Here is a 16,333-nt window from a genome sequence, read left to right as displayed (position 1 = left end):
CTTTTGATAATATTTTGAATCTACCATACTTAAACATTTCCTATTTTGTGCTGTGCTTCTCCCCAAACTAAATCTTCTCTTGACCCTACTTTGAAAGTGCTGCCATGGCTATTCTAGGTTATCTCTGGCAGCGAGCTGAACATCATCCCTTTCTCCTGAACATCTCTGGCATGCTGGACAGAGGGTATGCCCACAAACTGGGAAATGTTGCCAAATCTGGAACAGATATGGACATAAATGAGTAGAGCTACACACAACCCAAAGGAATGTGATTACCAGTTTAATTTTGTTTCTAGCATTTTCCCATAGGTTATAAAATCATTTAACTGACTATGAAGATAATATACTGTTAATGACTAATACAAGATTTTTTTTTCCTCTTTGTGTACAGGTCATTTTTCACCATTCTGTTGAAATATGCTCTTATACCCAAATTTTACATAGTTATGAAGACATAGATAGGCACAATGTAACTCATTCATGACAAATTAATACTAGGTATTGTAAAACAGCAAAGCTGTCCTGCAAAGATCCTTCCTTCATCTTTTATATGTGTAGATAGGCAATGTGACAGGAAATGGCAGGTAGCACAAACAAATGGCACTGGTGCTTCAGACATAACGTAACCTAACCTATGTGCTTTTACTGCAAAGGAATCACTTACTGTTTTGCCCTAATGAGAAAGCACATTGCTGGGATAACAAACTGTCTCAACTGACTTCAGCTCTTTACTCAGAAGCAGCATCTGCCTTTGCGTACAGCGATCCTGGGGAGGTTCTGTGGAGACTTCATACATGTAGATCCCCTCACCAAGCTGCCACCATGATGTCTGGGTTGGGATGTTGCAGAAAATGGGGGAATCTGCTGGGATGAGCTTCACATGACTCAAGTGCCACTTAAATGAAAAGATACAGGACAAGCCTGCTCATTTTTCCCATACCAGACTTCACAGGCATCACTTAGCCTCGGGACTGCAGTCCTGGGACTATCTCCTTCCACCTCTCTTCCTTCACTCTGTCTTTATCGTAGCAAAACCTGTAGCTGCTATTTGATGATTATCACCTCAGTGATGTCACGTGCTCAGCGTGAAGTGTCTGTTCTGATTTCAGCTACCAGAATGATAGTTAAGGAATTATACAGTAGAAAGCTGAGCCCAAATCACTGTTTTTTTCCTATATAAGCGATTCCAAAATCTAGAGGAAAAGTCTTTCTGTCTGATTTGCCAGCAAAGTTTCTTTTCCTTTCATGAGAAATAAGTGCATAAAACAGAGATACTCTAACAACTTACAAGGTTCTTACAAAAAAAATAAAAATTAGGAGCTGAGATGCAGCTATGAACTTCTATAATAAATTGCAAATAGACATCAAAAATATTGGTTGTAACTCTTGGTCAGAAGTCATGGCTGACTTAATGAGGTCATAGCTGGATTGATAAAATACAGCTCAAAGTTGCTGCACTTTAAACCATTACTTTCAGTTATTCAGATAACTAATTTCAAAGTGTTTAATAGATTTCTCCTCTTGTTTTCCAAATGGGTGCAATAGTCTTTATATGTTTATTCTTCATATTGTACATATATAAATTTCTTGTGAAATCTGATATACCAAAGCTGCTTGGTAAGAGTTCAAAATGCTAGTAGAGACAGAGAGGTTAACTAAAATATTTTAAAATATTGTGTTTCCTAATACAGGTTCACCTCGCAGAGGCTATGGTCATTTCACTGTTGATGGTTACAGTTCTGTCTGAATGAGGCGCAGTGCTTTCTTCATGTTCTCTATTACTGAAAGAAAAATAAATAAGAACAGTAAAAATTTACTTAAAGCGCATTTGTACAATTAAAAAACCCACCTTGATTACTAAATTGTTCATATTGAAATTAATTTATGGTGACACATTATAGTTTAGAGCTTTCTATTGTGAAAATCCTGACACTGATAGCAAAGCAGAAAGTAAAAAGTTTCACGAATCAAAATGTTTAACTTAAAGGGATTTGACAAGACTCCTTTCATTTCTCAACAGCAAGTCTGGTAATCAGATGTGACGTGCATATTTGTGGTGAGATACGGCATCGGTGTCAGATAGGTGTTATAGAGAAAGGACTAGCTCAGCCTGAAAAATCACATTCCTTTCTGAAATGCGGGTGTTAGGTGGTACCCAGGTAACCACCAGCATTTCTTTTCTGATTCCCTCCCACCACTGCCTGTTTACACTGCGCAGCTCGATACCTTTGAGCACAGTGACTTTTACCATTCTCCAACAACTTGCTCAGATCTTGATCCTGAAAGTTTTTACCTGTGATCTTTCAACTTGTTTTACCTGACTGGTCCCAATAAATTTAATGGGACAATAGGTGTGTTTTGCTGGAACAGGTTAGACTATTATAATGGTTGAGCAAATGCTCACACACAGTCCTTATTCATTACTTTGAGATCTTAACAGGTTCTCAAGCACAAATGATTGGGATGGGGTCTATTTGGCTGCTTAAAACGTGAAATGTAAAGGAACACAATGAAGGGGGCACTTACAGAATGGCATGTCCTGTGGTTCGTAAGTGTAAAGCCGGTTGGAGTATCTTCCTGTGATATCAGCTCTCACTGTGAGAGATGGGTCTGGAAAAGTAATGGTGTTAAACACTGCTTTCCATTCACACAATGGCCGAGGGTGATGGGAGTGGTGCTGCTTTGGCAGCCCTCTTTCTGAGCTGCTCTGATTTCATCGATGAGGCAATTACGAGGCCGTTACGCTCTGTTCCAACTAACTGCTCTTGGAGAAATCCTGAACAAAACCTAATGCTCATTTTTATGTTTTGCAGCTACTTTAAGTGACGGATTAGACTTGCATTTCATTTATATTTAAGAAAAATATCCTGTTTTACATCAGGGGAGGCCAGTTTGACTCACTGCATACATAGTGAGGGTTGTGTGTTCATAATGCATGACCTATCTAGAGCCTTCAGAATGAAAATCTTGTGATTCTCAATGTTTCAACCATAGGAGAAAGTTATTTTGGACATCTCTTCTCCCAGTTCCCCATCCAAGCCTTTTGTTAACTAGCTGCCTCCTGTTACTGCATTGCTCTCTGTCTAAGTGTGGACTTCATCTCACCTAACTTTGGATGCCACCAGAGAGCTGGTCACTCTAGAGTCCCTGTACAGTCAGTGAAAAGGAACAGGCACTCTGGGGCATGATTCATTCAACCTATTCCAGAAGTTGGCTTTATGATGGGATAAATCATTCCTTAGATGCCACTGACTATTGACTTGCCCTGTGGTAATGATGTCCACACTGTACGCTTCTACATTCAATCAGATATTTGACTGTTTTCAGTAAACTTTGTCTTATAAGAGTGCTAGCAAGAAGCATGGAGAGCAAAAGTCCAGATACTAACAGATATTTAAACATCCCCCAAGCACAAATTAGGTACCCTCCAGAACATGAAGTTTATGAGGGTCAAAGTCTAAGATAGAGGGAGACCTGAACTCAGATCTTCCAAGTTCCAGACTAATGCCATGACAATGATAAATCTTGAGCTTTTTGCAATTTTGCATTTCCTTTTTGCAAAATGAATCATTTTGATTCCCCAAAGGAGGACATATATTCAGATATCACAACTTTGAATATACATTAATATTGTACATACCTACAAACATGATCCGTGGCACATATTGTCCATCAGGTGACAAGTTCTTGTCTGTGGTTTCATGCTGGCAGAGAAATTAAAGCTAGTTATTAAAATATTTCTGTAAATTTTGCTGAATACTCTTGTACCAGAGAAAAAACTGAAAAAGGTACTACTTGTGTGTGTATACACATACGGAAATGCCTGTAACTGAAGTGCCAGAGATATTTAGCTAAAAGGACATGAAAAAGCAAGACAAAGAAAGAGAAAAACATGCCAAAAAAAGATATCAGTCAAACTGCCCCAAACCCTTCATACCATGAGATTCAGCATAACGAAGTTATTTTGGGCCATTTCCTGTATCTCTTCATTTTCTGCAAAGGCTTTCTTCAGCGCTAGAAAAGACACGATCATTTTGAAATCCATCATCTCAAACGCTGCTTTTCCTTCTGCGTTTGGGCACCACGTTGGCCGGAGACTGGCCACATTGTTCCTGTCTCTGCTGATTCACATTCCTGAGGAGACACTTAAGGGCTCTATCACTCCTTTTTGGGGTTTTTTTGACCCATGTCAGCACAACCTCCCGGCTATGAAAATGGAAGCTCTCTTCTGTTATTTATGAAGCCTGTCGTCTCAATGGATACCATGTCTCAGCCTGACAAAAGCGCATTATTCTCAGAAAATTCTTATTAGATCGATTTCAGCAGCCCCGTCCTCGTCTCCTTCTTTAGTTACCAGCTCAGGAGAGCCAAACAATATTAAATCTGTTCAATGAGTCAGTAGCAAATCTGTGTCTCTTAATTTAAACTGACGAGCGCTGCGTTAGGGATAGCAGCACTGAATATTTTTCATGTTCCGTATTGGGCAGTTTCATAGCGGAGTTTTTGTAAATAACAGTAATAAATCCTTAGCTTTTCAAGTACATATTCATTTACCTATTTCTCTAAATAATTTTCAGTAAGTGCAAGATAAATATGTAGGTAAGTGCAGTTCCTTGTAAAAATATTCACAAAATTTTAACACTCAAAAAATCAAAATTACCTTGGCAGTATTGACAGTCTTCCAAATGATGAATTACCATCAGTGGCTTGTTACTTTATTAATAAGAATAAAAGATGTAGTTAGATCATTTGACAAGTATGTAAATGGGTGATTTTAGTAGCAGACTGGAAAAAGTAAATTATATTTAATCTTATGGTAACCCACAGTTAAACCACACAGACATTCTATAAGGAATCACAGAAATTTTTGAGGAAGGGAAAAGAACATAACTCCTTCATAAAAGAAAAAAAAAATAGAGAAATAGAATTTCTATATCTAAATACATTTTATGAAGTAAGAGATTCTAGCAAAAAGAAACAAAAAAAGAGCCATCATAATTTCATTCCCAGTTAGTATATAATCAAACGGAAGTGGTATTAAACATTGCTTAGATGTGAATAATCTTAATGAACTGGAATAAAATAATTTTTATAAAATTGAGTTTATCATCAAAAACTTTCTATGAATTTTTTTATGGTTTTAAAGCTTTCTTGAACAGATATACAATAATATTTTTTTTCTGTAAATAGTTTGGTAAAATAGCAGAAGTTTATGGTTTGGGATGTCAAAATATAAAAACTGCATTTTGTTCTGTAGGATTTTTTTAGACTAATGTTGCTGTTCAGCAAATCACTTACGAATGCTTGATCTGCTATCACTGTCAAGCATTGTTCAGTTTGTAACCATTTTCACATAGGGTACATGAAACTGATTGCCTATTATTTTTAAATATAATTTGTATTCAAATTAACAATATCTCATGCTATACTATTATGATCTAAAATGAACTGTAAAAGGGATTTCAGTAAGTATTGTTATGAATTGTCAGATACATTTTCAGCTGAATCTATGAGAAGGGATCCCAGAGAAGATTCAAATGGGAGCTTTCTTTTCTACCAAGACATTGAGAAACTGTGAGTACACCATTCGTATATTGCAACTAATATAGTGTTAGGCAAAACATCAGAGGCAGTAGATCACCATGCAAGAGCTATTTTAACTGATTTCCAGCCGTTGATTAAGGAAGGAACCAGAGGTGTATGATACTGAGGAAAATGACAAGACTTGTGACAAAGAAGTGACAATGTTAATCTATCAGCCCATGATGTTGCTTCAGAGTCATAAGACCCCTACAGTGGCTTTTATTTACAGACACAAAATCTGTTTTGTTTGTCCGGGTGGTCTGCATATCAGCTGTCATGGTGTTTCTCTATTCTGTTTCATTATAGTATGTTCAAGCATACAAGACTAACAACTTTGTCTTTCAAACTGTTTTTTAATCTCTTACCTTTTCTTTGCTTGATAAAGACCTTCTTCGTAAGTTTGTACCCAGGTAATTTCATCTCCCCACCCTAGAAATATAACAAAAGGATTAACTGGTGGCTAGGCAAGTAACTCACAACAAATTCCTTTTCTTATATTTATCAATAGTTGTACACAAATAGGATTTGGGGATTTTAGTCAAAGGTTCCCAAACGTTGTGGATTTGCTAATTCTGCGTCTCCTGAGATGCACTGGAAGATTAAAAACCAAACCAGCAAAACCCCCAAAACCCCTCAGCTGGTTGCATATCCAGTTCATGTCCTTTGACAAATGTGTTAGATATCCTTCTAAATACTCAGAGGTCCTTAAATCCTTTATATCTTTATGTTGTCTGCTCTTTATTTCATGTAGACCCTGGGGCTTATAGACAAAGTTGGCTTATAAAAAAGAGAAAAAAATTAAAAAAAGACAGCCAAATAAGATCAAATTTAATATGAATCGTGTTAGAACAGGCTTGGGTTATAAACTTAACTCCCAAGTAATGAATTTCAATCCCTGGAGTTGCAAGTACTTAATTTAATTAAATAATTTAATAAAAGAATGGCTGTTACGTAAAAATCTCCATCGAAACAAAATCCAAATGAATCATCAGTTTCATAGTTCATCCATAGATGGTGATACACTGATCTCAAAAATAAATTGTCCAGTTGGTTTCATGCCTTCAGACTCCAAAGACGCCCAGGCCCTGTGTAGTAAATCCCTGCTTCCCAGGACGTGAGTTGCTCCATTCATGACATCCCTCGTGGGAACTGAAGAACAGCTTCTGGCTCTGTGCCTTCTCTGCTGGCTGGGCAGCGCTTGGACCAGCCCTGGTTATGCAGAGATTTGCCATCAGCTTTCTCACGGGACAATTGCCTGTGATGCTACGAGGTCATCTCTGCTTTCAGGAGAGCGATTTCAATTACAGATCTGTCTGGTTGGTGGTGGGATTCTGGCACATTGACCAGCGTGTTCCCAGCCCTGGCTGGACTCAACTGCTGACGTAGATGATAACTGCACAGAGGAGTCAGCCAGCAAGGGCCATTTTACAGCAGGTTTAAGTATTCCCCTTTGATCTGTGAAAATTGCAGGTAAAGTGCTCAAGGCATCCCAAAAGGCCAGAAATCAGAATTGGAAAACTGACACTTGCCTTCTGTGACTTTTTTTTTTTTTTTTCAAAATTGCCAGAAAGGATGTGGAATAAGAAGATGCACTACTTAGAGTGTTGCTTAACACTAGAGAAACATACCTCAGTAAGTATATATGTGCTTTCAAGTATATTCCAAATAAAAACATTTGCTGACCTATATGTAAAAAAAGGAGGTAACTACCCAGAGTAAATATACACTACCTCTTGACAGTGTCTGAGGTGCTCGTTTTTCCTTTTTGATTGCCATTGCAAGGTTGGAAGAGACAGCAATTAGCAGAAGAGATAAGGCCAATGTTGAATGGAGCATTATTCCTTTGAGAAGATCCCTCTCAACACAGCAAGGGAACTGGAAAACAAAGCAACAGCTTTAGTCGCATGGATTTGTTACCTGGTGCAGTGTAAATCAATGTGTTAGTGGTATCATAGAGTCATAGAATGATGTTGGTTGGAAGGGACCTTATAGACCATCCAGTTCTAACCCCCTGCCCTGGGCAGGGACACCTCCCACCAGACCAGGTTGCTCCAAGCCCCATCCAGCCTGGTCTTGAACCCCTCCAGGGATGGGGCATCCACAGCTTCTCTGGGCAACCTGTTCCAGTGTCTCACCCCCCTCACAGGAAAGAATTTCTTCCTAATATCTAATCTCAATCTCCCCTCTTCCAATTTAAAACCATTCCCCCTCATCCTATCACTACACTCCTTCATAAATAGTCCCACCCCATCTCTCCTGTAGGCCCCCTAACAATCCATACTACAGAGACAGTTTTGGTTATTTCTAGCAATGTGTTTCTTTGTAAGATTAGTGCAAAATGGAGGTTCTTAATTTTATCATGTGGGACTGCTTTCGGTTATCAAACTCAGGCTGCAGGGGACAGTTTTCACTCCAGTGTAATCTGGGGAGCAAAGTGAATTTCAGCTCATTTGATTCTACATGAATCTGACCCAGCATTTGATTCTGGAGAGCTACTATAATGTTGTCATACTGGATCATGAAAATTTCAAGACAGCGCTACTAGTTGCTCATTCTGTTCATTCTGTTAGTTTTTTACTGTCAGTGAAACATAACAGCTTGGGATCTTTTACATGCACAGTAGGTTTTTTGGTGAAAAGATGTCTCATGATATCTTTCTTAATAAGATAGGAAAATTGACAAGTATATGCCTCCGGTTATAATACATTTTAAATTGGAAAATCCCTCTAGAATGTTGAAACTGGCATCATTTTTTTTAGCCTGCACTCTGTGAAACAGGATGTTAAAGATTGTGAGATAAACGTCAAAGAAACTTCCAGCTGTTTTTCATAATGAAACTCAAAAATTTCCCCATTCTTCATGGCATTTTCAAACTGATTTTCAGCTCAAATCCTGCTTAATAAGAGAATCTGCCTGTGCTCCTGGCTGCTTCGGTATTCTGAAGATGTTTGCTTCTGTTCCTGACAGAGATCATTATAAGAAATTCAGTGACTTCTGGTCTTGATAAAGTCAGAGAACAAAAGCAATGGTTGAGGAAAGGCATTACAAAGCCAATTTTTTTAAAGTGGTAAGTCTTCTTTCTCCCCGTACAATCATCTTTAAGCTCTTGTGTTCAGGTGGATACCTGATGACTTGAATTAAGTTTAAAAATATAATGCATATAGCCCAGGATACCACTCACTTGGCTCATCAGTTCTCACTGGAGATTTCACTTTTCAGAGGCTGAGCTTTAGTAGTTGCCAGGATGAGAAAGTGCTTTGACTTAAATAAATAATAAAAAAAGAACACCTGCCCCCAAGCACTTTTGCCTGTATTGATAATGTCAAACTTGAATTTAAAAGTGATATCCAGTATGGAACTACAGCCCTGACCACTTGTAAAAGAAGATGCTCCGTGCTTCTTAGAACAGAGAGGCATGAAAAGTGCAGCAGCTTTTATCCTTAATTTAATGAATTCCTCAACATTGCTAACATCACTGTTAACAGTTTGACTTCTAGTGAACAAATTCAAATACAGCTTCCACTCTTTGTATAACTAACGGCTTCCACTATTTGTACAAGATTGCATGTTAAATTGTGCAAAATTTTAGAAAAAATTAAGCATCATAGTAAGAATTCTATATTTCTGAGGGAATTTCCCTGGGTTGCTAAAATAATTAATATATTAATTATATTTTTCTCCGTGTCTCGTTCACAACAGGTCCCTTTCTCCCCTCCATGGTGTCACAACCCTGGAGTTGTTCTTGGTTTCACATACGTTCCTCCTCAGGCTCGTTCCCATCAGCTACTGTGGACTGAGTTTGAGAAAGGAGTCTCCTTTGGAGCTTATTAATTATGCACATTAATTTGATGATTGCAGATTATGGATATTTAATAAGAAAATGTGAAGTTTCCCACTGATTCCTAAGGAGAAACTATAACTTTTAGTTAAGTCTGGGGGATGAGGATTTTTTGGTAATAAAAATTCCGTTCCAATTTTCCACGTTTGTGCAGATCATTAACCAGTCAGCAAAAGTACGTCATTACACCCTAATATTATACTCCTGATAAATGAGTATTTGTAGCAGTTCTATGTGAAAGTTAGTAACTATCTTTAGTATCAGTTTACCTATTAGATGTTAATAACAAAATCTAGCATTTATGTTAAAGTCCTATTTAACCATAAATAGTTATGACTTTGAAATCACACCAGATAAAACAGGTACGGAACGTGTGAATCCATTCTTTCTTTCATGATGTATTTGTGGAAAAATCAAAGTGTAAGTCTCTTAAAGTCACACTATTAATAATCTGAAGCTTAAATAATTGATTATTATCTTACAGAAACCCAATAGAGTTTGGAGAGATAATTTATAGAGCTGTAGCTGGAGGCAGTTTAAATTAAATATTCTGAATTTTTGATGTTACATGATTCAGTGCTAGTTAATTGATTAAGAGAAAAAAATGACAACCAATGCCATATAGATTGCCTTCATCTCTCTGTCAGAACAAATGTTTTTCTAGCTAATCTCTAAGCATCTATCATTTGTCTTTTTTGTATAACTAGGCTTGTAATACATGCACAAGCAAACCTCATCACAGTACTAAAGGGAAGTTAAGAGTGAGAAATATTTGCTCACCAGCAGCGATCAGCTCTCCTGATAGAAGGTCCTTTTTCTGGAACTGGTTATTTAAAAATCAGTGTGGTTTTAGCACAGAACACCTGAGCTGCCCAGGTCTCTGTGTAGCAACAACAGCGCATTCACCTGGGAAAAACTGAGAGGAACCTTTTAGCTGAAAACCAAATTCACGTGTTTTCACCCTCCCCCTTTCTTTTCTGCCATCCCTCCAACTTTCGCTCCTGTGAGTTCCCATGCTCGTACACTGCACCCTTGGATTGCTCTTCATCTTGGCTTGTATCAGGTGTCTTGCATGAGGACTGAAAACAAATACTGGCTTATGTGTGTCTGTTGCTTCCCCCCTCAAACAGGCTGAGCCTGGCTCATGGCCAGTGAAAAAAGAAACCACCAACGAAAGCTGGAACTGTGGGTGCTTTTGTTCCCAGTGAATGGCTGGGTTCGCTGATGCTGGGAGATAGGTATGAACCTCATCGGAAGACACAAAGGTTACTTTGTGTAGAGGAATGTAATTAACAAATAAAAGGAACTTTTTTTTTTTTTGAGAGGGAAATAAAATTATTTATTTCAAAAATATAGTTTAAAGTATCTGATTATTGCTTCTCTGAATCGCAGTTTAAAAATGGTCTGATTCTTTGGACATGATGCTTCATATAATTTTGACCTAACTTCACTAATACAAAGTCCTTTATTCATCATTTTTGCTGGATCACCTTTTCCCTCCTCCTGGGGTAGTTTTTGCGAGGGAATCAGAAGCAATCTTCTTTTGGTTCTTCCTCTCCCATGTATTTGTTTATATGGACTGTATGGTTACACTTTTTCCCCCTCCTTTTCATGTAAAGTCTGAATTTTTATTTGTCTTTGATGCTTTGATCTCCTGATCTTTGTTGTCACTGGCAGGTATATGATTAATGATGTATGGTTCTTGCATTATGTATTATCAACTACTTTTGTACCAAAAAGTGCAAAATGTGACTTTCTGTATTTTTAGTGCTGAGTTTTATTCAACGTTTGTAATGGAGAATTCAAACTTGCATTTCCAGTTAAAAAAAAAGTATAGTAACTGTATTGAAATCCATGATACACTTAGCTCCTGGAATGGCTGCAAAAAAAAAGGAACAGAGTTTGGTTACAAAAGAAGTGCAGGCAGGTATTTAAATCAAAGTGTTATATTACATTTATTCATTTAAATTTTAAGTAAATGAAGAAGACTATCTGAAGTCAAACCAAGGGTGATTTAAAATACCTCCCTCTATCCAAGCTTTGGGTTTTCATGTAGAAATTCCAGGCACTGAAGCTTCAATTTTTCTTACTCTTCAACTAATTACAGATCACTAAATAACTAGAAATACAGAAATTTTCCAGTGTACTGAAGTGTATTGCTGCTCAACCCTGAGATATTATGTTCTTCAGCTTTGAAATATCGTGTTCTTCACAGCACAGGTTTCTTATTGCAAGGAGTAAAGGAGTAGATACTCAATCAGATGATAGATTAAAATTAGTGCTGAGCTACCTGTGAGTGTTCTTTGGCAGGTGAATGTTCAGAAATTTGTCTTCTGTGTTCTATAGTTGAAGATAATAATTTCAGCCTTTGCCAGTCTTTCCATGGAGAGGCTGGCAGTCCTGGTCAAATGGACCTTGTCGAGGTTTAATACTGGAAAAAAATTATGGTAATGCTTTCTAAATCCAAGCTGGATACCTTCACAGCACCTATTCAGTTAGGTGGGACCTTATTGGCTCTCTGTCCCTGCTTTCTTCTGCATGTGCTCAGCATGTTTGGTGTGAAGCTCTGGGTCACACACACCCCCACACAAATGCAGGCAATGCTGGGCTTAATGATAACCTGATAACCCTACCAGATTTGTTAGCCCGTGGGAACTTACTTATATGAGCCCTTAAGCGGAGTACAAATCTGAATTTGATGAATGCACTGAATGTAAATTTATAGCATGAGAATAGAAGGTGAAAAAAGTCCACATCTGAAAGAATTTCTAAGGAAAAAGATCAGGCAGTGACACATCTTTGCTCTGTGTGGTTTCTCATGGGTTACTGCTTCTCCTCAAGAGGGTAAGTGACATCCCCTGAACTGCAGCAGGCTTAGTAGAAGAAACCTGGATTACAAGTAAAATGAAGTATCTACAATTCAAGTGAAAATAAAAATTTTCAGTTATGCTTTTGACTTTTAAAAAATCTCCTCCTTCAGTACTTGCAGAACTGAAATACTCCTGCCTGACACCCCCTCCCTGCTGCTCCTGTATCTTTGGGTTCCACGGAGACCGGCCTCTTTCTGTGCTCAGGTGAAGGTATGAAGAGGATGACGATGTGAACCACACCTCAACTACTGTAATAAAGAGGATTATTAAGACCCTCTAAAAAGCTGGTTTCTGGTTTAGCACCTATAATGTAGACACTTTGTTGCATCTCTCAGTCAAGCTATCCTAATTTTGTAGAAATTATAGCTTAAGAAGAAGGAGTGGAGCTGGTGAAATGTGTTGGAAGGAGCCTGCTGGCCGTGCTGCTGCTGTCTGCTGCTGCAGGTGAGCTGGTCTTGGTGTGGGAAGCCAGGGAAGGTTTCCAGCTCAATTGCATTAAACCCTGACCACATTTCTTTGGCAGGTGAAAACAAATGGTTTGACTCTCTTTTTTTTTTTTTTTTTTTAAGTTTTTGTTTCTTTTTTTTTTTTTTTTTTTTTTTTTTTTTTTTTTTTCCCTGTAAGCCTGGTAGTGTCAGCTCCCTCCTTTATAAGAGTGAGACAAAAGGCTCTGAGTTTAAAGAGAGAAGCAAAAATGCAGTAGTGTCACTGATGGAGGAAAGAAAAGGGAGTGAAGGATTCAGGTTTCAGTGATGAGTTACTCCTATATAAAAGATTTCCTTCTTTTTCTTTGTTACTTGTTCCACAAAGGTCCTAGCATCAAGATGGGTGTGAATTTTTTATAGAGCTGCTGCTTGTTTTGGGTTGGACCACACTGTGGTGAAGACTGGGAGTGATGGTGGTCAATATTGCAATGTTTGACTCCCAGGGGTTTTTTACTTTGGAAAGCTGATTTCATAGAGAGTTCCTAGTTCTGCTTTTAAAAACTGCTTTGATGCCTTCATATTAAACAGGGCACAGTGGTAAGTAGATTTTTCTTCTTTGTATTTGAAACTGTTAAGATAGCTGTTGTAAGAATGTATGTAACTCAAGTGCTTGGTGCAGTAAACAGATTTTCAGTTGTGCCATTTTTCAAAGCTTTATGAAAAGAAAATCTTCAAAACACTGGAAGGCCTTTTGTTTTTAGATATTGCAAAGGAAAAGTCCTTTGACAGTCAGAACGGTTAGTTTTCTCTGGCGTGATAAAGATAGTTTTACTTCAACCTGGCATCCTGAAAGCATTTTTTTTTTCCTCTGTTATAATTCTTCTGTTAAATGTCAGATTTACTTCAGAGAGTGAAATCCAGCTGTATCTGCAGGACAGAGGGCTAAATCCTGAAAAGAAAGCTGTCTTGTAACTCCACAACTTGGAACAGCATGTACACAAATATAGATATGGTTCTCAAATGGGACGACCATTCAGGAGAATGTCAATAGGCAGCTTATAATAATCCTTCAAAGAGGACATCAGGATTAAAAAGTGTTGATGGCAAAAAGCTGGGGAGTCCTTGGATCTGTCTTAGATGATGCCTCCAGGTAGTGCTCGCTATGATTCCCAGGGACTGATTTGGAGGGTTAAACACTTGCTGTTGACCTGCTTCCTCAGAAAGGGAGGTTGCTGATGAAGTTCTTACTCCGTCCAACTCTGCCTTGGCTCATGCGTGAGCAAGGGATGAGATCACAGCTCCTGTGACAGCTGTAATTCTGCATCGTGCCTGCAGATTCTATTGATAACTCTGCAAAAGCCTTTTACGCATGCCCAGTGTGCCTTGATTAATTAGGAGCTTGCACAGACGCAATGCCCAAACAAATTTTACACTAAACAATATGACAAAGCATCATGGAGCACGTATTTTCATGAGTGAGAGGTACTTCTGGCTCCTGACACAGGTCAGCAGCGAGCAGTGGGTCTGGACCTCAGGGCGCAATTGAACAGCCAATACAAGAGCTGAGAACGACGCTCCGGGCTCAAAGTGCTGAGCATTGGCTTTCACTGCCAAAGAGAAAAATGATTAAATGGAAAAACCCTGCAAGTGTCTGTTGGGCTTAGGTTTTGACTGGCAGCCAAAAATCATTATTAGAAAATTTTTGGTTCATTTCAATAAAACCATTTAAAGAAATCTAGAGATGACATGCTGCTTTTTTTTGGTGGGTTTTTTTTTTTTTGGTCTCTGTGTGTGTCTTTCAAAATAGCCACCATTGTGGAAACGTCGCTTCTGGTATTACAAGTTGATTCACAACAGATGCACTTATTTTTATTTTTTTTTTTTCTTTCTTAAAAGCAGAGTTCTAGGTAATGCTCAAGTGAACAAACTACTCCAGTGTTGCCTGAACCCCAGTGGTTTTCTTCCACTGGACCACTGTGCTTTTTTAGCTTTGTATTCCTGTAAAGACATTGTTATGGAACATAAGCATAATAATATAACTGGAAAAACATTTATTGAATTAGTTTTTACAGTGGTTTACACTGGCTGCAAACCATATTCTCTGTTTCTCAAGCCAATGTCTATGCTTTCACTTCTAAGCCTTCATCTTATTCCAGTACTGTCACCTCTAACCCCCTCCAGGGTTTTCTCTGTATTTTTGGGACACTCTGGTTCCTCCATCCTTAAACTGCCTCATAGTACAGTCCCTGGAAAGCTTGGTTCCAGGCTTAATTGCCACCTCGTTGTCAGCTGTTCTGCAGCTTGGTGCCTCTGTGAGTCACTACTGTCTATTGGCTTCCACTTCCAAATGAGATTATTTTCCTGCCTTCAGGCTTCTTAAATTTCTCAGACACTTTTATAGATATAAAGCTTTGAAGACTGTCGGGGAAAAAATATGATTTATTATTCTTCATGGATTTTGCTGAGATTTGCAGAATAAATGTGTTTTGGTAAATAAAAGGAAAGGCATGCTGGATGTTGCTGTTTGCTCCCTCTGGTCCAAAAGTACAAAGTGTTCTGGACAATATGTTTATTTAATGCCATGTGAGCTCTGACAGGCAGAGGTTGCCTGTTATGCTCCACCAGCAGACCTTCCTGTTGCACTATGGTTCTAGCCATGCAGTTTTCCAATAGCCCTTCAGGCTTCTGCTAGAAGAAAAAGCCATGTTTATTTAGATCCAGGCATCTCTCCATCAGAACATCGCTGAAGAACAATAGCAAGGGGAAGCCCTGGAAAGCATTCTGGCCTCCTAGGCTCCTGGTGTACCCCAGGACAAACATTGCCAGCCAGGAGGAGGGATATAGCCCACTCCCTGACCATGCTTTCCCCCTTTTCAAAGGGACCTGGTACAGGTATAGCTCCCTAAGCTGTTTCCCATTTGCAATCCTTAATTAGAGAAGAGGAGTATCTGTGTGATGCATAAACATCCAAAGCTCTCATGAAGAGTGATCTAGCAAGCATCTACACGTCAGGGAATCCCATGCAGTAACAAAGCCTTTCTGGTCAAGTGGTTTTTTTTCTCTATTTTCAATCTTAGTTCTTCAGCTGTGAACGAATACTTTGCTCCTCAATGTGTACACTGTCTTACTAAGTGGAAAACTTACAGAAATGGGTTTTTGGCTCCCCTGAATAGAGATTATGGTTCCTTTATTTCAATGCATTACGAAGTCTTATTTAAACTGTGGGTAGAGAAAATGATATGTAGGATTTATTTTGCCTTCAACAGTATAAATTTAAAATTTTTTTGGTACTTTATTGATTGATACTATGCAATGTCTTGTGTAGGTATCTTTCCAGAAGCTGTTAGAATGGCTCAGTAACTCTTTGAGTAACCTGAAGAGATTTGAGATCTGACTTGATTATGCTTGAGTTCCTGGACGATGCTATTTTTAACAGAATAATAACACTTGTGGTATTAACATTCATTAAATGACTTAGTGAAGCAACAAAATCTAAAGAAAACTAAATGCAAACACCACTGTAGTTGGCAACTTAGGGTGGGATTTCTGTAGAGCAAATTCAGTCTTTCAGTATTTATAGTTATACATGCCTTTAAGTTTATTGATGTGGTCCATGA

General features: G+C 38.4%; 1 protein-coding gene across 1 annotated transcript; it reads right to left on the bottom strand.

Moving 5' to 3' along the window:
- Positions 1-280: 280 nt before the first annotated feature.
- On the bottom strand, positions 281-10,347 carry LOC106885474 (anterior gradient protein 3). Its single transcript, XM_014937689.1, has 8 exons — positions 10,202-10,347; positions 7,314-7,458; positions 5,949-6,012; positions 4,661-4,713; positions 3,938-4,014; positions 3,641-3,704; positions 2,527-2,610; positions 281-1,781 (listed from the first exon to the last, which is right to left on the bottom strand). Exons 2-8 carry the CDS (start codon positions 7,417-7,419, stop codon positions 1,732-1,734), a joined length of 498 nt encoding a protein of 165 aa, XP_014793175.1. The 5' UTR covers positions 7,420-7,458; positions 10,202-10,347; the 3' UTR covers positions 281-1,731.
- Positions 10,348-16,333: the final 5,986 nt, after the last annotated feature.

Source organism: Calidris pugnax, unplaced genomic scaffold, assembly GCF_001431845.1.
Source record: "Calidris pugnax isolate Ruff unplaced genomic scaffold, ASM143184v1 scaffold11, whole genome shotgun sequence".
NCBI lineage: Eukaryota > Metazoa > Chordata > Aves > Charadriiformes > Scolopacidae > Calidris > Calidris pugnax.
Note: the sequence above shows the minus strand (reverse complement) of the source record. Positions and strands in the feature narration are given on the sequence as shown.